Source organism: Mesoplodon mirus, assembly GCF_964341445.2.
Source record: "Mesoplodon mirus genome assembly, chromosome: 2".
Taxonomy (NCBI): domain Eukaryota; kingdom Metazoa; phylum Chordata; class Mammalia; order Artiodactyla; family Ziphiidae; genus Mesoplodon; species Mesoplodon mirus.
Window position 1 is genome coordinate 184,302,009 of NC_138977.1, and position 24,373 is coordinate 184,326,381.

Consider the following 24,373-nt stretch of genomic DNA (forward strand, 5'->3'; position numbering starts at 1 on the left):
CTTCGTCCACCCCTGTCTGTCTGGAAGACGAGGAAGTGGGGTGGTCTGCCCAGGGGCCCTCAGAAGCAGTCAAGGTGGCCTTGGCCACCTCCCACCCAGACGGCTTGCCCTGCCCTTGCCCACCTGGCCGAAGTTCACTGCCGCGTGCTGGGCTGAGGCCGTGAAGATCACCACAGTCAGGTACTCGGACAGCTTCTCCTTGGTCTTGATGGACTCGGGGAAGCCTAAGGCAGAGCCACGGGCTGGCTGAGGCCCCAACCCTGGGGAGGGACCCCTGACTGGCAGACACACGCCTCCACCCATACTGCTTCCTGGGTTCCCACACACCAGTGCTGGAGGGCCCGGGCGTGGGCAAGACTCACTGGGAGGGGGCAGCTGTTTGGCCCAGTGTTCCTGTTGTTCCTGATCTGGGCTCTCAGGAGACACAGAAAGGCCCTGAGATGTCCCCCTGAGGCATACTGGTGGATAGGGGTCCCCTAGGGGCTCTGGCCCCAGTGCTAGGTGTTAAGGTGGAGGCCACAGGCCAGCACTGCCCAAAGAAAGTCAGGGAAGAGCAGAAGAGAGGGCTGGGGGCGGGCAGGGGGATGTCCCTACCTGAGGCCTTCTTGCCCCGCATGCCGTACACGTAAATGTCGTTCACAAAGTTCTGCAGCTCCGGGTCCCCCTCCACCACCTGGTCACTCTCGTAGTAGATGTCCACCACCTCGGCTGTGAACCTGGCCCAGGACGAGAGGCCCAGCTAGGAGTGGGTGATGCAGCCAGGGTCTGCAGAGCTGTGTCCCTGGGCCCCAGGGCAGAGCCCCCATCGGTGACGCTGTCACTCTTTAATGTCCAGACTCACGTCACATGCTCTTCCACCCCCACCCCGCCCCGGCATACCCTCGTTCCCCCATCCCTGCCCGGACGATGGAGCCAGGCCCTGGCCCACTTTGCCAGCTGCCCAGCCCCCTGGCCAGGTCCATCAGCGCCCACGCGCACTCCTCCTGCTGCCCAGAGCAGGTCCCACAGCCACAGCACTCACGCCCTGATGGCCTCCCACACCAGGAGCCCGTCGTCCCGGTAGAAGTAGTAGGGGATGTCTTCTGTGTTGTCCATGCCCCGGGCCTTGATGGCCTCAGGGAAGCACAGGGAGCTGTAGGTCAGGTCCTGCATGGACTTCTGCACCATCTGCACGTGGCCACCACCCCCAGTGGCGTTGGCCTTGAGCAGGAGGGGAGAGAGCGCTGTGAGCCGAGGCTGGTTGCCCCTCTCCAGCCTTCCAGCCCCAAAGCTCAGCATGAGGAACCGTGAAAGGGCAGGGGGATGACCAGGCCTGCCGAGGGCTAACCTAGGTCCCATGAGGTGGGTGGGAGGGACGTCTGAATTGGAGAATGCCAAGGGCAGCCCAGTGAGAGGTTATGGGGAGGAGCCTCTGCCCGATCAAGATGTGAGGGGCTGAAGTGCAGAGACTGGGGGCAGCTAGAGGAGGGAGGGGCGAGCTCCAATCCCGAGCAGGGCAGCAGGGATAGCTGACAGGGTGGAGCCCGGGCTGGAGCAGCCTTCGGGCCAGGCCTGCCCTCGTTCTGAGCACGGGCTGCCCAGAGCCCGAGCACTGCTCTCAGGGACCTGATCTTTGGGCACAAGATGGGGGCAGATACCAGCCCCCAGGACCCTCACAACTCTGTTGAGAGCATCTTGTGTGCCAAGGTGAGGGCTGGATAGACGCACCGGCTGCTGAGATGCAGGCACACACACACGGTGGCTGAGTGCTCAGGGCACAGAATCTTCAAAGGAGGGCTTGGGTGCTGGGGGCCAGACACTGGTCCACTGTAGGCGTTTGACCCAAGCAGGACCAATAGAGTTGCTCCCTGGTACTTTCTATTTGGATGGAAGATGATGTCACTGTGTGGGAACATGAGCTTGGAGTTCACTGTGATGAGGTCCTGTTCCCTCTCCCACAGGGGGAAGGCTGTCTGAGAACCCCTTCTGAGAGAGTGAGGCCCACACAGTTTAAAGAGTGGAAGAGTTCCAGTCAGTGGCTTGTACCCTGGGGACATTATTCGAGTCCCTGGTCCCTGCATATGAGGCATCCTGGTGGGCAGGGGTGGCTTGGGGGCTCTGGGCCCAGCACCTGGTGCTGAGGTGGAGGCCACAGGCCAGTGTTGCCCAGCGAAACATGGAGCTAGGAGCTGTGGCTCCCGAACTCGAATATGTCCAGGTGTGTGAGATGATACAGTTCCTTTACAGCTGCAGGTGGTCTGAGATGGGTTTTGTCATTTTCCACCCAAATGGTGATTCAACCCTAGTGATCGTCTGGCCCGCTCAGTAATGGGAGATGAGAAAGGAGGAAAGTTGGAGGTAGGGCTGCCTGGAAGGTCCAGGCTCGGTAAGCCTCCTGGGGGGTCAAAACAGGGGTGGGGTGCTGCCTGAGAGGGTGTGATGGGCGGTGGGGGGGACCTGAGCCCCCGCTGATGGGGTGAGTAGGCTGGGAGCACCGACGGCCTGCAAGGGCAGAGTGTGGGAGGCTGTGCTCAGAATGACGGGAGGCAGAGTGGGAGGGGAGATGCAGGTCCCCAGTGTGTAAGAGGCGGGGAGCAGGTGCCAGGGAGGCAGGAGGATGGAGAGGGGAGGGAGGAGGTGACGGGGAGACCGCGGTGAGGAGGAAGAGCAGGTGGTGCTTGGAAGTGGCTGGGTGGGAGGGGTGGACGTGGGCCAGGGAACCTGGGAGGTTTCACTCGGAGCGCTTGCAGCCTCCCACCCTCCCCAGGCCTCCACCTCGGTGCCTAGGGGGCTGGTCTCCCAAGAGGAAATCTGGACCTCAGGTCGGAGTGGAGGCCACTGAGGTTCTGAGAAGTAGGTGCCTGCCGGGCCGGGCTCTTTGGGGCACCAAGGCGGGCGGGAGGCACCCACCTTGTCAAAGAGGCCGTGCTCGCAGATGAGCTGCTCCCGGGCCTTGGTGTTGATGGCGATGGTGAACCGCACGTGTGCCACCAGGAGCTGGGTGGAGGGGCAGGAGGAGACCTCAGAGAAGGCCGGTCAGGGGCTCCTGACCAGTTCTGTGCCTCCTCGGGGGTCCTCCGTGGAGGGGCGATGCTACACGCCTCAGGGAGGGAGTGAAGCTGACATGCTGACCTTCACTGTGGAGCAGCTGCCAGCGGCCTGGAGGATGGGTGCCGCTCTAATGCTCTAACGCATAATGGTCGTGATAAAAATGATAACAGTCAACACTTACACAGAGCATAACTGTGTGCTAGGCACTGTTTGAAGCTCTCCGAATCTGTCAACTATTTTAACCCTGACAGTAATCCTAGGAGGCAGGCATACTATCTGAACTGTTCTACAGATGGGGAAACGGAGGCACATAGAGGTAACCTGAGCCTGCAGTCACCCCAGCAGTCAGTGCCGGTAGGATTTGGAAACAGAGAAGGGCAGTGACAGTGGGGGCTGCCACCTGGGATCAGACAGGGTCACACTGAACTCATTTGCCTCTTCAAAATCTGCCCGCCCCACCCAAGGCGAGCCCAAGCTGGAGTCAGGCCCCGGCCCTGTGTCCTCAGGAACCAGCAGGCTCAGAGCTGCTTCCTTCCTTGGGGGTACTTACCCACCTCCCCAGCATCTCTCCAGGGGTCTCTTATGGCCACTCCCAGCCACAGTCCTGTGGGGATGTCAGTACCCCTCCTCCCTTCTGTCCCCCACCCCCCATATCTGGATACCCTCTCCCACCAGGTAAGGCAGCAGCTTGCTGTACCTTGAAAATGGGGTGCACAGCAGGCAGCTGGCGGTACAAGGCGATGCCAAAAACCTCAGACACTAGATGTGTGCGCAGAAGGTGGGTGACGGTCTGGTGGACGTGGAAGTCACTGGAACGCACCCAGATTTTGGCCAGAAGCCAGTCATACTTTGCATCCGAAGGGAGAAAAATGGGATTCTCATCTCCTGGGACCTGTTTGAGCTGAAACATTGGAGAAAGAGAACGCACTGCAGTATCTCGCTCCAGACTGTAGCCGCAGAAGAGCCTGGCCTCTCAGGAAATTCCAGGGGAAGCCAACTTTCTTAAACAGTGACTTTTGAATCATGAGAGGCTGGTGGAGGAGGGCAGAGGCCTAGAGATCATATTTCCCATCCCAGCTGCATCACTTACTACCTGTGGGACCCTGGGCAATGTAGCCTTTCTGAGCTCTGGCTTCACCATCTGTAACAAGGGCACAGTGTTTACTCACCTCACAGTTATTAGGAGAAGTGTATGAAAGAGCATGAAGGCATCAGCAAGGAGCGAGCACCGTCATGTGTGAAGGCTGTGGTCTTCCACCCGTTCGCCATCTCCGCTCCTCCCTCCTGGTTCCACCTGCTTCTCTGCTGCTGCTTTTTGGTCTCCCAGCTTTCCTCTCCTCTGCTCTCCCCTTAAATGCTGCTGTTCCCTGGGCTCTGTCTTGGTGCTCCTGAATTCCCTTCTTGCCCTAGATTAGCAACTCCAGTGTCTGGGGCTCTAGGGCCAGCATGATGCAGTGTCCCAAGTCACTGTCCCTTGAGCCCAGCCCTTCAGCCAGATGCCTCCTTAGTAGAGGCTGGCTTGTCTTTCCCTTCCCCGTTTCAACTCCACACTGGGGCAGGGGTGATTTTTTTTCTAAAATGTAAATCACGTCAGGTCAATCCTGTCTTTAAAAACATCCAGTCACCTCTTCGTGCCAGAAAATAAGGTCGCCCAACTCCGTGATCTGGCCCTGACATATCTGCATTACCCAGCTTTTCCTGCCCAAGCCCCTGGTCCCTAGCTTTGTCCATGACAACAGCCCTTGGCATTCCTGGGGCTCTCCCCTGGCGCCCGGTGAAGCCTCGGGACCTGACAGCCTGATGTCATGTGAGCCTGCAAGGTAGTTGCTGTCATGACCCATCTTTCTGAGGAGGACACAGAGCCTGGGAGGGGTGGACACATGGGATGAGAATGAAGTGTCCAGAACAGAGGAGGAGAGTGGAGGAGCCGTCATAGGGACTGGGGGCTGGGCCAGGTGTTAGACTCTTGCTGGGAGCAGTGTGGCGGGAACAGGGTGATCCAGGAGGAGAGTTGCTTGAGATGTGGGGGAGCCAGACCAATTTGGGTCCTCAAGGTCTTGCTAAGTATTGTGGAAGGTAATTTCCCTGTCTCTCCCTCAAAAACAGAGATGAGGTCCAATAGAAATATACTGCAAGCCACAGGTGGAATTTAAAGTTTTCAGGTAGCCCTGTAACCAAGCAGGACCCTATGGGGGTCTTTCTAGGACAGATCCCCTCCATGTCCTCTGCCTGCCTCTTGTCTATAGAAAAACTTTAGCCTCCTAGGCCTTCCCTGAGTTCCAAAGAATAAATTTAATCAGAGAAGTGAGAAAATGCAGAAATAAAGGAAAACAGTCAAGCAGGATAAAATAATATACTTTAGCCATTAAAACAAAGTCAAGGACCTTTAGTTCCTCCTCAAGGGCTATAGATAATATTCTGAGCCATATACTTTGAGCTGTTTTGCAGATACTGAAACCCCCGGCAGGTGGAAGAAATTAACTGTATGCTGCCCACAAGCACATAGACCCCAGACCAGTTGGAACCAGAAGGCTGATGCTGACTCCCGATTACCTCACCACGAACCAATCAGAAAAATATCCACGAGCTGATCACACATCCCACAAACCCGCTCTCTCACCCTGTCTTTAAAAACCTTTCCCTGAAAGCCATTGGGGAGTTTGGGGCCTTTTGACCACTAGCTGCCTGGACTCCCTGCTTGGGGCCCTGCAATAAATGCTGCACTTTCCTTCACCACAATCTCTGGAAAGGAGCCAGCTGTGCAGCTGCACCAGCCACAGACCTTAACCTGAATGGGAACCTTGTTCCCATCACCAGCGGTGGGAGCTTTTGTTGGCAGAGAGGAGCAGAGGCAGTCAGATGAGGACCAAGTACACACGGACAGATGAGCAGAACATCCCTGCTGGTGGAGGGCTACTCCTCTGAGGCCTGGATGCAAGTAGACGCGGATGGAAATGGTGCTAAGATACTTGTATATGCCCTTGACAAAAACCGAGCAAGAGGTTCAGGAAGGCTCCTTCCTGAGCTGCTGTGGGAGCGATGGGGAGGTGGGTCTGGGGCATCGCTCCCCGTTTCAGGTGATGCAGCTCAATGCTGTCACTGTGGACAGTCGCCTGGACAACCTGCAGCTGGTACTGTGGGGTTGGCGGCCCAAAGTCAGAGACCTCGAGCAAGTGAAGGGAGCAAAGCTTATATTGGCTTGCAATTCAGCGGCTTCTCACGGACCCCATAGAGGAGCAGTTCCCCGTCCTGAATGTAACCCGGTACTATAACACCAACGGGGACGTGGTGCGAGAGGAGGAGACTCCCTGCACCTGCTACGAGCGCCGTTCCCCTCCCTGCGCCATGGCCGAGAAGCAGCTCCGGGAGTTCAACATCAGGGACCGCTGCCAGCTGGCTCACTACTGTGGCTTCCAGTGCCCGCGGAAGGACTGGTGCGCCCACAAGAAGCACTGTCAGGAGAAGCTGCGCCCCTTCCAGCACGAGCTCGAGCCGGAGCCTCGAGCCGCAGAGCAGCAGCGCAGCGCCCGCGCTCTCGGCTTCCGATCTCGTCGGGACGCAGCGGACGCAGGCTGAGAGCCAGACCTGGAGCTGCTGAACGAGCTGCTCCCGCAGCCGCGCAGCTGCCGGGGGCCCTCACCGCGCACTGCTGCAGCGCCCCCTAGTGCTTACCTAGAGCAGAGACAGCCGGGAGGCGCCCGCCAGGACCCTCCTCATTATCTCTATGTTAGTTGTTCGTAAATTCATGTACAGTTTTTTGAGGCGGCGGACATGGGGGGCAGGGGGGCTGTCGTGGGAAGGCTCCTTAGGGTCCTGATCAGTTACAGCCACAGTAATAAAAATAAAAACAAACGGGTGAACTTTATGTTAATAATACAATTTTATTCTACCTAATCTCTCTAAAATGTCATTTCAACATATAAATAATAAAAATTCTATTTTTTCTCGTTCTAAGTCTTCGAAATCAGGTGTGTATTTTGCACTTCCAGAGCGCCTTGGTAGGGGCTAACCACATCTCAAGGGCTCTAGAGCTGTGGGTGGCCAGGGGCTCCCACGCTGGACAGAGCAGCTCTAGACAGCCCGCCCCGGGCCTGCTCACCCGGGACAGAGCAGTGCAAGGAGAGCAGAGTTTGACCTTCACGATATTTTTGGTTGTTTGTTTGTGAATGCAATCAGTTTGTCAACCTTTAAATATCAGTACTTTCACATAAAAATCTGGATCAATAGGTTTTCTTGGAAAATTAGGAGGTCTGCGAACTCTGAAACCATGGTCTCATAGAACAACACTCCAGTCCTTTTTAACAGTCCCAGCTCTCAGGCTCCCCACTGCCCCACCTCTCCCCTGGCCCCTCCCCTGCTGCCCCGCTCAGTCTCGCCCCTCTTACTGTTGTCCTGTCCCACACCCTGCCCCTCCCCTCTTATTGCCCTGCCCCTCCCCTTCCCCACCCACTGCCCCGCCCCTCCCAGTGCTTCGCTATTTTGCACTGACTGCGCAGCCCCACCCACACTTGACTCTGCTGGCAGAGCAGGTAGGCTGCCTGCTAGGCTCTGGTGTGTGCTCTGTGGCCAAGGAGACCTTCTGCTGCATGCTAGGGGCTATACTTGTGCTATCTCATTTATCCCTCACCGTGGCCCTGCAAAGCAGGTATTCCTTGACATTCCCATTTTACATAGGGGGAAACTGAGGCTCAGAGTGGTTTAGCAGCTCTCCCAAGTCACAAACTGGTAAACAGCTGAGCTGGGAAGGGACCCAGTGCTCTGCCTACTCCTTGGCAGTGTCTCTGGCCTTTCTCGCCACTCTCACTGCTTAGTCAAGACCCTCACTTGCTATCCTCCGGAACTCTTACACCAGCCTTGCAGGTCGCTCCGATTTGGGCCTTCCCTCCTACCTATTCTTCCCACCCTCCCCACTCCCCTCCAGGCTGTTAGTGATGCTGTGGAACTCCAGAACGCTTGGTGTTTTGTGTTTAAATTTTGGGAGCGGTGGTGATAAGGATGTAGCCTTTTGTTTCTGATTAGGAAAGATTATATACTTACCGTAAAAAATTCCAATCATTACAGAAGAGCACAAGAAAGAAAGAAAGCCTTTCATAATCCAGCCTCTTTGCATATATGCATATTTATGCAATTTTCCATACATTGATGAGCATTATAATCAAGTCTGTTGCTTCTTTCTTTTGCTCACCTGTGCCCCAGCCAGTTCCATCCCAATGTCCCCAACCTGGTGACTTGTGTCCTTCTGAGACTCCCCATGCCCACAAGAGTATCTGGTCACATCTATGGTGGGCCCTTTCCTTGCATTCAGTTGACATAGATGAGATCGTATAATCTCTACCCTGTATCTTGCTTTCTGCTGTTAACTCATTGTGGAACCCCCTCCAGGTCAGCTGGGATAGATCTAGTTTATTGGTTGTAAAGGTGGCGTAATAGTCCATGGTCTGGACATAAAAGGTCTCTGGAGGACAGGCTGCTTCAGAGGTGCCTGAGAGTGGTGAACAGGGCTCTTAGCTCTGCTTACTTCTCCATCACTTGTCCCTTTACCTTTTGCATCAGTTTCTGAAGAATAGGCCTTCTTTCTGATAACAGGCTGGGAACTCCTTTGGAGGAGAGGTGCCCCAGAGGCTGGGAGACTGGTGAGGCATGAACTTTGGAGCCAGAAGGCCTGGCCGAACCTCAGCTCTGCCGCTGACTACCCCTGTGTCTTGGTTTCCTTATCTGCTTAAAATGATCTGTAGCACTAGTGCCTGCCTACTCAGAGGGTTGTAGTGACAGTTACATACATAAAGGTAGGTCTTGGTCTGAAACCCTGATGGCCAAATGTTTCAGAATTCGGAATTTTTAGGATTTTAGCAGTGTGTACATTTCATTATGTGACACCTCTCTCCCCCTCCCTGGGTCTGGGGCAACACAATATTTTACACTCAGATATGTTAGTATTTCTGCAGTGAAACATATGCATTTCATACTAAGTGAGAGAAAGCCTCTTAAATAGCCTCTCCTATTGGTTCAGAGCAAGCTTTGCTGCCAATGAATTTGCTACAAATTTTTGACAAATCTAAGAGCTTTAGAATTTTTTAGATTTCAGAATCCAAGGTAAGGGATTGTGGACTGTGTAGGCAAACCCTTGTGATAGCCTTGGCGATTAACATCTGGCAAAACTAGCTGCTATTATGCCCACGGCACCTAATGCCTGGTTCATGGCTGACTCAAAGTATTGTTTGCTGAGGGCTTGTCTGCCTTCCCCTTGGGGGCCCCTGTGCAGCCTCCCCCGTTCATGGACCCACACCTCATCCTGGCCTGGCTGTGGTTTCCTGCTGTCTGCATACCAGCTCCCACAGTGTGGCAGTGGCCTGGTGCCTTGAGAAAGCAGACGCAGCCAGGAATGGGGAGATGAAGCTCTGTCCCTGCCTGCTTCTCCCCCAAACTGCTCCCCTCTCCTTCTCCATCATCTTTGGTGGAGACAAGAACCCCGGGGCACACAAAGGGAGCATCTCAGGACTGGCACAGTTCCTGAACCCCATGGTCCCCCCTTGGCAGCCTCAGCTTCCAGCTCATCTCACAGCCTCACTTGCCTGGGCTCTGCTGGCGTTTTGATTTGGGGCTGGGCAAGACGCTGGGGTGGGGAGCCCAGTATGCTATCCCAAGGCAGGTCCTCCTCAGAGCCAGGAAGTTCTCAAGGGTATCTTGGGGAGTGGAGCCCTTTCTGCCCACTGTGGTCAGCCCTCTCCAGGACTGGCAGGAAGCCCTAAGTTCCTATTTTTCCTGTCTACCTGGTAAAGCCTTCAGCAGGACACTCAAGGCAGAGCTGCCTTCTCCTCCTAGAGCTTTGGTGGTGCCACCCAGGAAATCCTCCCTGAGCCCTGACTGCTGAGGGTAGAGCTGCCTGGGAAGAGAACAGATCCCCTCAGCCTACCTGGATGGCAATGGGGACAATCTTGTTGGCCAGATTCTTGTACAGCAAGCAGATGGGAGCAGCCAGAAACTGCAGAGTGCAGGGGTCTGTTTTGTTGACATCGATGCCATCCAACAGCTTAAAGTCCACGATGAAGATGTTCCCCAGCTGTAAGAGGCAAGAGGAAATACATCCAAGTCAGTTGCAGCCTGAGATGGACCCAGCAATGAGGCGCAGAGGGAGGGAAAGGGGGCTCTGCCTGCCCTGGCAACTCAGTGGAGTTCAGAATTTTATAAAGTTCTTGGTCCTCTAACTCAAAGGCTGACTGACATCAGTTTTCACAGGTTGCGGTGGGCTCAGTAAGATGAAGGGATGGCAGTGGCTCTCCTGCACTTGCTGTACCCGAAGTCTGCCTGACCCTCGTGAAGGATGTTGAAAGATCACCCGGAGTGACAGAGTTTAAGAAGAAGAAAGAAGACAGAGTTTAGATGAAATAGATGAGAGAAGTCAAATGCCAAGAGTGATGCTGCAGGACTCCACTTACAGAGAGGTCAAAGCTGGGTAAACTCAGTGTCAGAGTCAGGACCAGGGTCACCCTTGGGAGGAGAGACGGAAAGGGGGCAGGTTCGCAGGTGGGAGGCTCTGAGGGGTGGGGTCTACAAAAGCAGGCATCCACCGCGTCAGGAGGGGGTCGTCAGGGCGGGGGGAGGTCTTTAGAGGTGGGTCTTCAGGGGTGAGGCGGTCTACAAGGGCTGGGGGGAGTCTGCAAGGGTTGTGTGTGCTCTGTGTCCTGGTCTGAGGCTGGTGGCACAGCGAGGTAAGGTGCAAAGTCATTGAGCTTGCTGCCACTCCTGATTCGTGCCCTTTTCCGTGGATATCATACTTCAGTATAAAACAAATATGTACCTGGGATTTGGGGAGTGTAGAAAGCCGCCCACCCCAGACTATACTTGAGTCCCCTAGAGGGAGCTTAAGCTGAGGGTTGCAAGGGCTCCTTTCGCCAGGGCTGGAAGAGTTCGGGTGGAGGACAAGCGGCGCTTCTTCTAAAGCTTTTTGTGTTTTAAGCTAGAAATGGAGGCAGGGGGTGCGGTCCGGCTGGGGAAGGGGGTTGGGTCTACAGTACGGTGGACACTGGTCAACAGGTGCTCGAGTCAGTTGCACGTCCACGACTCTGCCTACAGAGGGCGCGCGGTGGCCACTGAGCAAGCGCTTGAGGGGACCAAGGCACTAGACAAGCTCAAAGCCTGACCATCATCTTCCTCCTTTTTTCAGACACAGAGGACCCTGGCAGTTGTCTGACACCAGTGATGAGCTCTGAGCAGTCTGCTCGAGATGCATTCAGGGCACGAGTGGGACGGGGTCGGGGAAGGAGGGGATGGTGCCCTCGGCCAGCCAGGGCAGAGGGAAGTGGGGAGAGGCTGCTTCCAGGAGAGCAAGTGATGGCCCCTTGGGACACCTTGGCCAGAAGTTGGAGACGCTCGGCCCGGTGGGTCACAGGGTTGGCTGGGCTTCTGTGATGGACTGGACAAATGGCCTTTCAGAGCAGATGTGGCCATCAGTGACAACTGTGCAGAAGAAATGGCTGCCAATCAAATCTTGAGCGGACCCAGGTTGTTTAACTTGATGAATGAAAGGCTAAAGGGAGGCCCTGGGAACCAGGGGGCCTGGGACTTGGGTCTGCCTATGGGGCATTTCTCTGTTATTCCAGGCCACCTCCTCTCTCTGGGCCTCAGTTTCATCCTTCTGTAAAGTGAGAGCGCCAACCCTATCTCTCAGTTGATATTCTAGGTTCTGTAAAAGATGCTGGTGGTCTTGCTTGTCTGGTATTCCTGTCCTCTCCTTTTGGTCGACATAGTCCAGTCTCCTGGCCATAGCACTTGGTTCAGGGAATTATCTCACAATTCAAGCTGGACCCATGACACTTGCTGGAAGTGTTGGGAAACAGGGACTTTCTTTCTGGGATTGGGTAATGTTTGCTAAAATGGTGGAAGGTAAGTCTGAAGCTGTTGGTGGTCATCTTTACCTCCACAAAAGGACACCTTCCTAAGAAAAAAAGCCAACAGAGGCAGAGAATTGAGAAATGGAGAAATGATACCAATGGATTATCTGAACCTTGGACCCAGCTATGCCTGAGCTAGTTGCTTTGCTTCTCCTTTTCTAAAAAAATATTTACTTATTTGGTTGCACCAGGTCTTAGTTGCGGCACGTGGGCTCCTTAGTTGTGGCATGCGAACTCTTAGTTGAGACATGCATGTGGGATCTAGTTCCCTGACCAGGGATCGAACCCAGGCCCCCAGCACTGGGAGCATATTGTCTTATCCACTGTGCCACCAGGGAAGTCCCCTCGCTTTGTTTCTTGCTGTTGCCTCAACCAGTGGATTTCTTATGATTTTTGTGACTTGAAACTACAAAATCCTAATATCAAGTCTAAGAACTAAAACACTCTTGAAGAGTTGTGACAATGACTCAAAAACAACAGGGGTAGAATTTCTCTATTCATGTTGCAAAAAAAATAATTGCACAGGTAAAGATTAAAAAAAAAACTTAGGAGTTTTAGTAGGCCACAAACTTAATGTAGATCATAAGATGCTGCCAAAGAGAAGTAGCAGAAATGACTGTGGGAATTCAGAACCATATTGTAGGGGATGGAGTAATGTATGTGTAAGAGATGGGTGGTGTGTGTGTAAGACTCCAGTCAACGGTGGCTACTGGATTATTGCTTCACCACCAAAACCACAGCTGAGCATCAAGACCATAACTCAAAGGAAAGATGACCATTGTGGTGGCAAGGACTCCTGAGTGGAGGCTGTCCCCTGCCAGGGTGGCTGGATGCACAGATGGCTGCTCAGTCCCTTCCAGTTCTAGGATTCTCTGGCTTTTAAGGTTCAGTGATTCTCTGATTTGAAGTTTGAAACCAACAGCACTGAATCAATGTTACTACCTCCAGCAATTAAATCTACAGGGGAGAACTGCTGCGTGTGCCTGTCTACGTGGGGACAGGTTGTCACCTGTCCACATGACCCGGTTGGGCAGGAGCCCTGCCTGGGGACTTCAGCTGGGCAGGTGGCCCTCCAGAGTCAGGTGGGCAGGGTGTGAGGGCTGGAAGGTCTGTCCACAGATGGCACTGACCATCGGTCTCTTTCTGGGGCCCCATGGTGAGCTGAGCAAGCAAGACAGGGTGACTGGAAACAGTAGAAGGCCACCTAGACACCTGGGGCAGGTGGCAGGAGGCCTGGTCATCCTGGCTCTAGTGGGAATGGGCCAACTGATGGGAGACTAAGGCCAGTTCCCAGAGCCTCAAGCTCCTGGAATGGAAGGCGGCTGACACTGAGTCCCACCAGAGGAGGAGGTTTGAAGCCCTTTCTGTCTCAAGACTACAATAGTCTTGGAACTGGAGAGGGCTGACCCTGCAGACGAGGGCCAGGAGAAGGGCTGGGGAGAGGGTGAGGACAGAAGCAGAAGACCAACACTTCAATTAGGAAGTCAAAAGTTGCATCCGTTTTCTCCTTTTTATTTTTGATGCAAGGCTTGCTTTTTTCTCCAGTTTCTTCACCTTTGCCAGGTGGGTAACAGTTGATGGTCCTGTGTGTAAAGCAACTCTCACAATGCCTGGCCCACAACAGGCCCTTAGTTAGAGGGAGCTCTTTTAATTATGGTATTGATATTGAAAATATTGATATTATGCTCTAAGACCTGAGCATCACGGAGAAATATCACTCTCAATTCCTCCACCTATGCTGGACAAGACAGTTTTCATAAATGCTCAGGAAAAGGAAAAGGTCACTTCACTGAGGGCAGCCTATCTTGCCATCAGCCAGACAGATGAGCCTGGAGGTAGCAGCCTGGGGGCCAGCGAGCAATGGCCAGCAAGAAGTGGTTTCTGCCCAACAGAGTATGACCTGGCCATCTGAGCTGAGCCTCTGGCCTGGGCCACCGTCTCCAGCCAACCGGGTTCTACCTCAATCTCCTGCTCCAAGGTGAGCTGCCGCTCCAGGCTGCACTCCACCATCTCTGTGGTAACCGGGAGATTCTCTGGCAGCTTCATGCAGCGCTGGATCAACACAGGGTTGCAGCCGTTCAGGAACTGGTAGCCAAACATTAAGTCTTCTTGCCAGTGATTCATAACCTGCTCTATGGAGGAGAGAATTGCAGCTCAGCCTGAGTTCTGAGCCGGGCTGAGGTCTTCCTGATGCTAGCGGAGGGCCAGAGTCCTTGCCAGGTCCCCTCTCCCAGGCACTCAGTGGACAGCCCACCATGCCCAACTGCTTGACCACTAGGTCAGGCCATGGCACCACCCCATCCTCCCTGAGCTGGCCCTTAGTGGCTCAGAAGGTTCCTGGGGAACCCCTTTCTCAAGCACAAAAACAAAAATAGACAAATGGGATTGCATCAAACTAAAAAGCTTTCTGCACAGCAAAGGAAACAATCAACAGAGTGAAAAGACAACCTACGGAATAGGGGAAAATATGTGCAAACCATATATCTGATAAAAGTTTAATCTTCAAAATATATAAGGAACTCCTACAACTCAATAGCAAAAACACCAATAACCCGATTAAAAAATGGCCAAAGGATTTGAACAGACATTTCTCTGAAGAAGACATACAGATGGCCAGCAGGTATAGGAAAGAATGCTCAACATCACTAGTCACCAGTGAAATGCAAATCAAAACCACAGTGAGATAGCACCTCACACCTGTCAGGATTCTATTATTAAAAAAAAAAAGACAAGTGTTGGTGAGGCCATGGAGAAGTTGGAGCCCTTGTGCACAGTTGGTGGGAATTCAGGATGCACAGCTGCTATGGAAGACAGTGTGGAGTTTCCTCGAAAAGTTAAAAATAGAACTGCCTTGGGGCTTCCCTGGTGGCGCAGTGGGTGAGAGTCCGCCTGCCGATGCAGGGGACACGGGTTCGTGCCCCGGTCCGGGAAGATCCCACATGCCGCGGAGCGGCTGGGCCCATGAGCCATGGCCACTGAGCCTGCACATCCGGAGCCTGTGCTCCGCAGCGGGAGAGGCCACAACAGTGAGAGGCCCGCGTACCGCAAAAAAAAAAAAAAAAAAAAAAAATAGAACTTCCACATGATCCAGCAATCCCACTTCTGGGTATTTAACCCAAAGAATTGAAATCAGGATCTTGAAAAGATATCTGCATCCCCATGTTCCTTGCAGCACAATTCATAACAGCCAAGATGTGGAAACCACCTAAATGCTCATCTACAGAGGGATGAATAAAGAAAACGTGGTGTATACATACAATGGAATACTATTCAGCCTTTAAAAAGATAGACATTCACAATATGTGACAGCATGGATGAACCTGGAGGACATGATGCTAAGTGAAATAAACCAGTCACAGAAGGACAAGTACTGCATGGTTCCACGTATATGAAGCATCTGAATTAGTCAAGCTCAATAGAATCAAAGAGAAGCACAGTGTGGTGGTTGCTAGGGAGGGGTTGTGGGGAGTTACTAATCCGTGCCGTGAAGTTTCACTTAAGCAAGATGAGTACGTTCTAGAGGTCTGCTGTACAACACTGTACCTATTGAAAAAAAGAAAAAAAAAAAAGAACCCAGGTCCTTGTACCCAGGAAGCAGGGGCCCTAGGATGAGGGAGAAGGAGGGGAGTGGGGGGCATCCTGGGGAGGAGTTTGTGAAGGCAGTTTTCCCCCTTGCTTGTTTCCTTAATGTTTCCTAATCTTTCTGTTGCTGTGTGGTCCTTCCTGTGCCATCCCTGGCAGTTATGATGCTACTGCTCTACCAAACACATCCTAGTCCAAAGGAACCCACTGTTGCTTTCATGTAAATGCTTAAAAAACAAGCTAACTCCTGCCTTTTTTCTATGCTTAAAAAACAAGCTAACTCCTGCCTTTTTTCTATGCTTAAAAAACAAGCTAACTCCTGCCTTTTTTCTGTTCAGAAGCATCATAAATGATTGATTTATTTAAAGAAAAAGTGTTGACATTTATGAGACTTTCGATGATGAAATGAGGTTGAGGGTGCTCAACACTGGACATCCAAGGGGGAGAAACCTCTGGCCATGAGGGTGATCCCCAGGGGAGCGTGCTGTGTGGGTGCAGGCAGTGCTGGCCTGGGGGACAGGGAGGCCTCGTGCTGCAGTGGGTGGAGCAGCCCTTTCCCACGCCCAGGCAAGTCTCCTCAGCACCATGAGAGCCCCCAAAAGCACACTCACCAGAAATAGTGTTGCTGATCCTGCAGAAGATTTTCTCAAAGTCAGAGAAGTCGCTCCAGGAAGACTGGAACATGTGCATGAAGCGGTTGATGAACAGGTTCTCCATCCTGCAGACCGAGACACGGCGGCGCCCCTGCACGCTCTGGCCTCACCTGCCCCCTGCCAAGCCCCTTTGCACCCTGGTCTCATGGGGCCTCTAGGGGACTTGAACCCAGGACAGCTCCAAGGGGGCAGCTGATTGGCCTTGTGGAAACCAGGACAGAAACTGGCACCCATGCCCATGCTCTTCCTTCTGCATTCCCCCTAAGAAAGAGACCAGTCGCCTGCCCTCGACAGCAGTCTACAGTGCTCTCTTCCCATTCACACGGGCTCTGGTCTGTGCCTTCCTTCATTCATTCATCAAACTTTTTGCTGCCCCAAATTGATGCAAGCTTCCAGGGACAGAGTGCCGTTATCTCCTATGTAGCTGCTCCCCCAAGTCTCCTGGATTTGGGGGGATAAGCAGTTTAGTGGAACTTAACCCTCACTTACTTTCTGCCTAACCTTGGCTCTTTGCCTGGTGCTGAGGAGGACAGTTTCCAAATACTCATTACACAGGGAAGCAAAGTAACCCAGGACAGGAACTTGCTAAATTCAAAATGCAGGCTGCAGGCAATAAGGAGAGGGATCTGAGTGGCCTGAGCAACCCCGGGGACTTCCTGGAGGAGGTGGGTGTGGGATGGGTCTGGGAAAGGTGGAAAAGGCGGGAAGAGGCTTCCCAGGCTTTCCTACATAACACAAGCAAGGCACAGGATGGAGGTGTGGGTATTCTGGCCAGTGCTCAGCGTGACAGCCTCTGCCTCAGTTTCCCTCTCTGGCTCACACAGAGCTGAGAGTGATGAGCAGTCACCCTGTTTCCTCCCCACCGTCAGTGCCCACTGCCCAGTCCTCCAGGGTTCAGGCCTCCCCACTGGCTCCGTCTCTTTTATGTCCTGACTTGGAGGCCTTGGCATGCATGGTTCCCTCCCTCTGGAACGCCCTGTGCCCCTCTTTCTTCTCCTCCTGAGCATATGGGGTGAGTGTATCTGGAGGGCTTGTCTAGTGAACCCCACTCCTCCTTTGATCTCATGAAGCCACCCCTTCCCCACACCAGGCTGGGCCTTGTGATGTTACTTCCACAGAACTGATATCAGACTCAGTACAAACCCATTTATGCGAAAACCTGCCTGCTGCCTAAGCACCAGGAGGGCAAGGGCGGGCCTGCGTTGCTCCGTGAGGCCCAGGCTCCAGGTACTGAAGGGCTCAGGCAACCTTGTCATTGACTGAGAGGGGTAGTCAGGGGCTTGGGGCGGGGGACCTTGCCGGTGCTTCTCCAGTGGGCTTCCCACCTCCCCCCACGCAAGGGTGCCTCCCCCAGGAAGCAGCGCCAATGGTGAGGGCCCAGCACCCTCCTTTGCATTTACTCCTGCGGCAGTGGGCTGGCTGGGGGCTAAGCGTGTCACAGGAAGGTTTGGGAATCCCGAAGCCTCCTCACGCCTTCCCGGTCTCAGCAGAATCAAAGGACTGCGGTTTGGGTGTTTTGTCCGGAGTGAACCTGGCTGATGGGGACAGAGGACAGCATCACAGGGGAGCCGCCTGTGAGCACGCGTGAGGGCAGCAAGTCCTAGTGACCAAAGACGGGGACTCTGCAGACAAGCAGGAGATGCTGGGGCTCCTCCTGGCCCTGCCAGGCATGGGAAAGGCACCTGATGCAGAAAATGACACACCTGCCTGAAGACTCCCCTGCCTCAATTTAGCAAATGCTTCTCTCCTCGGTACTGGCTGCCTGGGGACCTGGTAGCCCACACTGCTCGAGAGAGGGTCCAGGAGGCGAATGCCCTCTGTGAGTTGGAGGAACCAGCTGCTTGCGGGTTATTGAGATGCTGTGAGGCCTGGAAGGTGCTGGAGCACAGCCTGGGCCGTGGTAGCTGCACACAGTAGGTGCTTAGCGCCTCAGAGCTGGAGAAGAACGCTGGCATCATCCTGTCTGGTGTCATCATTACTTTTATCCCAGCCCCTCATGGGGAAGGAGGAGCTTTTACACACATACTTTTTTACACACATGCTTGTTGCGGCCTCATCACTGCTAGGCTGGCCTCCGGGAGTGCTCCCAGATGAGCTTCTACCAGCCATGCTACCTCTTTCCTTACCCAGCACCCCAACCCTCCTCCTCCACCTCCCTTGTTAGCTGAGTGTCCTGGGACAGAAATCCTTGCTAAGGTGGAGGACCAAACCTCTAATGACCTCTGATGTCTGAGTGTGGAAAAGGACTTATTTCTGGGAGAAGAGGAGCCTTCCCAGCAGGCCTGTACAATCCTCACAGCCCTGAGGATGGCCCAGCACCAGATGGTGCCCGGGAAAGAGGTCCTGGACCCCAGGGCATCTTGTGGGGAACTGGGAGTGAGTCAGTCCCATGTGGGTCACGGTCTCCCTGGCTGGGTCTCTTTGACCTCAAAACAGAAGGTTGGCACCGAACACAGGGTGGGGTGTGCAGTACTCAGAGGAAGCCACAGATCCAGGAAGAAGTGGAGTTAAGAGGAAAATATGTGAAAGTCATCTAGAGGCAAAATATTGCTACATACTTACAGACAACTGGATCTTAGGGACTTTGAAAATCTGTTATCACACAAAGAGGAACCTGTGGCCAGCGAGGGCACCTAACTCATCTGAGGTCACACAGCCAGGTAACAACATGGTCAGGTAATGGCACAGCCAGGTAACAACAGAACCGGGTAAAGACACAGCCAGACGGGAGTGCATACTGAGCCGCTTGCTGGCCTGGGCTGGGCACCCGCTGTTGGCCCTGTACCGGCAGAGGCGGGACCTCCTGTTTCCTCCGCTTCCCCTGCCCCTTTCCTTCTTCTAACAGCTTCTCCATTTCCCAGTTCATGGTTTTGCTCTTTGGGGTGGGAGGCAAAGCTTACTGAGGAGGGCCCGCCTTGTTCCAGGTGGAGCAGGTGACTTGGAGGAAACTCGCCGGTTACGCAGAAGTGGTGCGGAAACGGAACTGTCCCAAGGTGGAGGTTCCGGGGGAAGGGCTCTGATGATCTCATCTCTGAGTTTCAGTTTTCCGCAGTAAACGCTGGCCTGGGTCTGGGTTGGATCAGGGACCTTCAGTGCAGAAGGGCCACCAGGCACAGGGTGGGTGCTGTTTCCCTGTCAGACCACTAGGGGGCCGGACCAGGGGGTCTAGGAGCCACCAGCTCCTGTGCTGGGATCTGGACACAAGAATCCTGGGTGGGGCTGGGAGTCCGTATGCAAGGCCAGAGAGGGCAGCTGAGATGGATGCAGGTCAGCACAGAGTGTTAAGGGCCTGGCCGAAGATCCCAGCTCCATCTCTTCCCAGCCATATGGCCTTGGGCAAATCCCTAACCTTCTGTGCCTCAGTTTCCTCATCCATGAAATGGGTACAATAATTGTCCCTGCCTCACAGGGCTGACATGATATATAGAAAGCATTGATCTGTAAAATGAGTTCAACAAATATTAGCGACTAGTACCATGATTACCACTTACTGTTAATATTAACGTCTGCAGCCTTAAACCATGGTGTTCTGGAGGGACCAGTGGACAAGTTCACAGCACAGAACTTTGCCCTCTCCCTCCTGGGGTCCTTCTGCTTAATTCACTCATCCCTTTCTTCCTTTACACTCAGTTCACCTAAGAATCTTCGCATCTGGCTCCTCTTTACTTCCTCTCCTCTCTGCCCTCCTTAAGTGCTCTCACCCAGGGCACTGTGTGTCACATCCTAGTGGCTGTATCTAAACAGTCAGCTCTAAACTCCCCTGATCTCGCTGAAGCATCTGACAACCAACCCCTTTTTCCTTGACACTAAAATGCTGACCCCCATGGACTTCATCCCTGCTTCAAACCCCCATGGTCCTGCACCCCCCACCCCCAGTAAAGGCTGGGATCCTTGCCCAACTCTCTGCGTTGGCAGCCTCAGCCCCACTTCCCTACACAGGCCCCCACTCTGGTCCTCCTGGATCATGGAGTTCTCACCGCCCTGAAAGCCATCCCCTCCACTCCTCCAATCAGTGTGGTGAACTCCTATGCATCCTTCAAGACCCAGGTTGGGCTTCTCTCTTAGAAAGCTTTTTTCTGATGCTGCCTCCTCAGAGCTTCCTCCCTGCCTCAAGTTTTCCCAGTGCTCTTTTCCAAAGGAATATCTACCACATCCTATCGTGATGAGCTGTCCATAGCTTGGTCTCCACTAGACTGTGAGCTTCTTGGAGCTGGGACCAAGGGACCACTTTTGATTCATCTCAGGCCCCCACCCCCAGGAGCTCAATTTGCATTTGTCAAAGGACAAGCAGCAGGCAGCCTCCTCTGGGCCAGCTCCCGTGGGGATGGAGGAAGCCCAGAAGAGCCAGCAAACAGGCAGGAACAGAGCTTGAGAAGGTAGCTCCCTGGCCAGTCTCCTTCCCTGGGCTCAGGAATGAGGACAAAGACCTCCCAAGCATCCAGAATGGAGATACTAGATACTAGGTCTACACTGTGCTAGGCTTCACCGCAGCGGCACTGCCTACATGAGTTCGTTTAAATCTCATAACAATACTAGCAGTTAGGCAGCACAAGCCTCATTTTCTAGGAAGGAAATGGGTCAAAAAACTTAAATAACTCTCCCAAGATGGCGCAGCTAGAGTCTGAAACAATCGCTGCTCTCCAGGCTCTAAATAAGGTGACCTTTTGCTTTCAAAGGGTAATTAGAGATGAGTTGATACTTGTTGCTATACTTTGAATAGATTAATAGGTTTTTTCCCCCAGGAAAGCAAAGTATAACCTTGCTACCCCGAGTGTGGTTGGTGGGCCAGCAGCATCAGCACCCCCAGAACATCATTAGAAATGCAGATTCTCAGGCCCCACTTCAGCCTTCCTTAATCAGAAACTCTAGGGGTGGGTCTCTAAGTCCGGATTTTAACAGGCCCTCCAGGGGATTCTGATGCAAGCTATAACTTGCGAACCATTGCTGGAGAGGTTGCAATGTTTTCCAAATTAATTTAACTATAAAACAAACCCTTTTTAAAGGAAATATTACTTTATGATTTGTGTTACCTGATACCTTTATTTTACGATCCATTTTTAACAAAAAACTGCTACTTTAGCAAATATAAGTAAAAATTTCCAGGTCTGTCTAACTTTTAGGTGGGAATTTTTTGCCCCCTACATTTTCCCCAACAAATTTATTTTCCAATGGGAAACATCTCTGATTCTATAACAGAATTCAGCATAAGTAAATAGGGTTGATATACAGACATACAGGGATCGGTTAGAACAAGGAAGAGATGACTTTAACAATTACCAAGGAGATCCAAGGATTTGGGTAGCATTCGTGAAGTTAAAGGGGAGAATCCTATTTTCTGAGTGCTTTGGTGATGTGGAGCCTACTTGTTTCTGAGCTGGGGTGACAGTAGGAGGGTGTGGGGACTTCTTCTTGCAAAACTCCTGGCTTTGGCTTCCAAAGTCAAGAGAACAAGCTCCCTTGGCTTCCCTGCTCCCGTGCCATCATCGTTCCCTCTCTTGCTCTCACCCAGCCTCAGAGGGCCTCACCCCAGCCCTCACCATGGGCAAGGAAGCCCATCTTTTCTCTCCAGCTTCCTGCTCTTCATCTTGGGGCCCTGCTCTTTCCTTCTCTATGCCACCAGCTCCTTTCAAAGAGCCCCCATACATGTAATTTTGTCTGACTTCACGCAAGCAGTGGGTGACTGGTCTGTGGGGCTGGAGCAGGGGTGGGAAGAGTTATTGCCTTCAGACCACACTCTTCTCCCTGTCCCCCGACAAATCCTCTATCTGGCCCTCGACTCCCTCTCCCCCGTCCTTTGCAGGGCTCCCAACCTTGCTTGGCCTCAATGCTCCCTGAAGCCTCTCTGCTTAGCCCCGGGCCTACCCATCCCACTCTACCCTTGGCCTCACTATCGGAGGCCGGACAGGGCTCTGAACATCAACATGCCCCCAGACTGCACTCATCTTCCTCCTCACCACTTCTTGTCCAGCTTTCCTTTCTGATGACCACCCCACTCTGCCTATAAGCCAGATGCACAATGTCAAGGGTGCCTTGGGTTCTCCCCTCAGCCTCTCCCCATTTTGACCTGAATTTCAACTGGATCCCGGGACATCCATACCATATCCCGAAGTCCTCCCTACTCTCCCGTTCCCTGTCTTTGTTCTTCCCCACTGCTGGGCTCGCTCATCTGACCCTCAAAGACTGCCAGGTCAAGCTTCTACAATGTGGCTCTGAGTTCCCTCACCTCTCCCTGTTTCTCATCCAACACTGCAAATCCAGACACCAAGGAGAAGGATGCCCCTCCAAGGAGCTGCCCCCCACCCCGATCTCATCTGATGGGAAATGTCCGGTGGGTGAGGACCCAAGCACCCTGGTCTGGCCACCTCTCCCGAACTCAGTCACATTTCTGCACTGTTCTCCTCTACTGGGAAGGAAGCTCTCTTTCTCAATTTCCTTTGAAGAGAACGTTCCCTTACCAGTCCCGCCAACCTCCTGCAATCAAAGCTCCAGGCTGCAAACGGTGAGTGGTGATTAAACAAATAAGCTGCTCTTCCTTTGATGACAACATGAAATTTCACCACCCACTTGGTTGTGTGAGTAGGCCCAGCCACACTCACACATGTGATGCTCCCTCTGCCAGAGCATCCTAAGTCCTCCTTCTCCAGGCTTCCAACCATCTGGTTAGCTGCAAGGCCAGGCTAGGTGTCCTTCTGCTGTGAAGCCTTCCTGGACCCCATAATGAGATAACACCAAACAGAGGAAGGGTCCCTCTAAGAGCCCTTGAGGGCAGGGGTCGATCTGAGGGAGCAGGTGCTCAGCAGGTGATGATGGAGAAGTGGGTCCTGGCTGGCCTGACCTCATTACTAGGAATGAATGAAGACGAATGCTGTCTTTAGGGAGAACCTTCTCTGTGCAGGGTTGACATATGTGGTTCCTTAATATTCTCACAGCAGCCTGGAGTGGGAGCTATGGTCTCATTTTTTAGATGAAGACACCAAGGCTCAGAGAAGTTCACCAGCTTCCTTAGGCCCTCCTTCCACTGGCCCAGAGCCCTCTCCCATGAATCCCTCATCTTCCGGTGGGGGGTCCCTCTGAACTGCTTCCCTGAGGCCCAGTCCCCTTGACTCAGGCTGCATCCTCCTCAAATGCAGAGGCTGTGTCTCTTCTCTTCTTCTTAGGACCTCATGGTCCTTGGTTCACTGTGCCAACAGAGCTGGTGCTCAGCTGACCACCCCAGCTGGGCTGTGCCAGGTGGGGCTGAGGGTCCATCTCAGGATTTCTTTGCTCTGGTCCTGCCAAATAGGTTGCAGCTCAAGGGGACAAGTAACATGAAAGATGTGGAGAAAGATGGGCTATGGTATTGCTGGAGAGATGGTGGCCTGTGTGGCCCATACTGGGCAGCATAGGGGAGGAAGTCTCCCTCAGACCTGGGGCTTCTAGGAGCTTCTGGGAGAAGGGGCACCTTACTCCAGTCCTGAAAAATGATGAGTTGGACTTGGCCAGGCAAAGAAGCGAAAAAGAGCATTTGAGGCAGAGAAAACAGTGAGGCAAAGACAAGGGGACACAAAGACCCCCAGCTCTGGACATACATGGCTGGGGTGTCCTGTGCATCTGGGGGCAAGAGAGAAGGCTGGGCAGAGACCCCTGTAGTTGGGGTAATCACTGAAGGATTTTAGGTAGGGGAGTCAAAGAATTATATATGCTTTGTAGAAGGAGCCTCCAACAAACTATACATGTACTTGAGAATGAACTTCCAATTTCTGTGTGGGATGGAGCCTGGGGAAGCAGGTAGAAGAACGTTCCTGAACATTCTGGAGAGACATAGCGGAGCTGAGAAAGGAGGACATGCACACTGAGACCCAGGGGATGGACATGATCCCACATTCACCTGGATGGAGGATGAGGCCAAGGGAGGCATCAAGGCCAGTGGTTTCAATCCTGGTTGCGCATTAGAATCCCCCAAGGAGCTTTTAAAATATACTCATGCCTGTGCTGCAAATGCTGGCTTAACAGCCTGGCTGCGGCGAGGTGGCATGGAGTCTTAATATTAAATGCACCGTCAGGACTGAGAACCACTGATCTAGGATGCTGTTGGCTATGATGGGGATACATGAGAAGGAAAAGGTAAGTGTGTGATTGTGTGTGTGTGTGTGAAGTGAGGGCCTGTGAGGTGGCCACAAAGGCCACACTCAATTCATTTTGACAGGGTTTACTGAGCACCTATCCTGTGGCAGCTGC

The 24,373-nt window shown here is 53.3% G+C and overlaps 1 protein-coding gene and 1 pseudogene across 2 annotated transcripts in view; one reads left to right on the plus strand and one right to left on the minus strand.

Moving 5' to 3' along the window:
- ALOX5 (arachidonate 5-lipoxygenase) overlaps positions 1 to 24,373 on the minus strand; it is a 57,738-nt gene that overhangs the window by 2,170 nt on the left and 31,195 nt on the right. The window contains exons 5-12 of the mRNA XM_082635562.1: positions 16,115 to 16,221; positions 13,881 to 14,053; positions 9,944 to 10,090; positions 3,728 to 3,931; positions 2,890 to 2,976; positions 1,022 to 1,200; positions 595 to 716; positions 124 to 224 (exon numbers count right to left, since the gene is read on the minus strand). Coding sequence (XP_082491688.1) covers positions 124 to 224; positions 595 to 716; positions 1,022 to 1,200; positions 2,890 to 2,976; positions 3,728 to 3,931; positions 9,944 to 10,090; positions 13,881 to 14,053; positions 16,115 to 16,221 — 1,120 coding nt within the window. The remainder of the gene's footprint in view (positions 1 to 123; positions 225 to 594; positions 717 to 1,021; positions 1,201 to 2,889; positions 2,977 to 3,727; positions 3,932 to 9,943; positions 10,091 to 13,880; positions 14,054 to 16,114; positions 16,222 to 24,373) is intronic.
- Positions 5,890 to 6,606, plus strand: LOC309798679 (zinc finger MYND domain-containing protein 19-like; annotated as a pseudogene). The gene has a single exon. The product of its transcript is annotated as a zinc finger MYND domain-containing protein 19-like (transcript).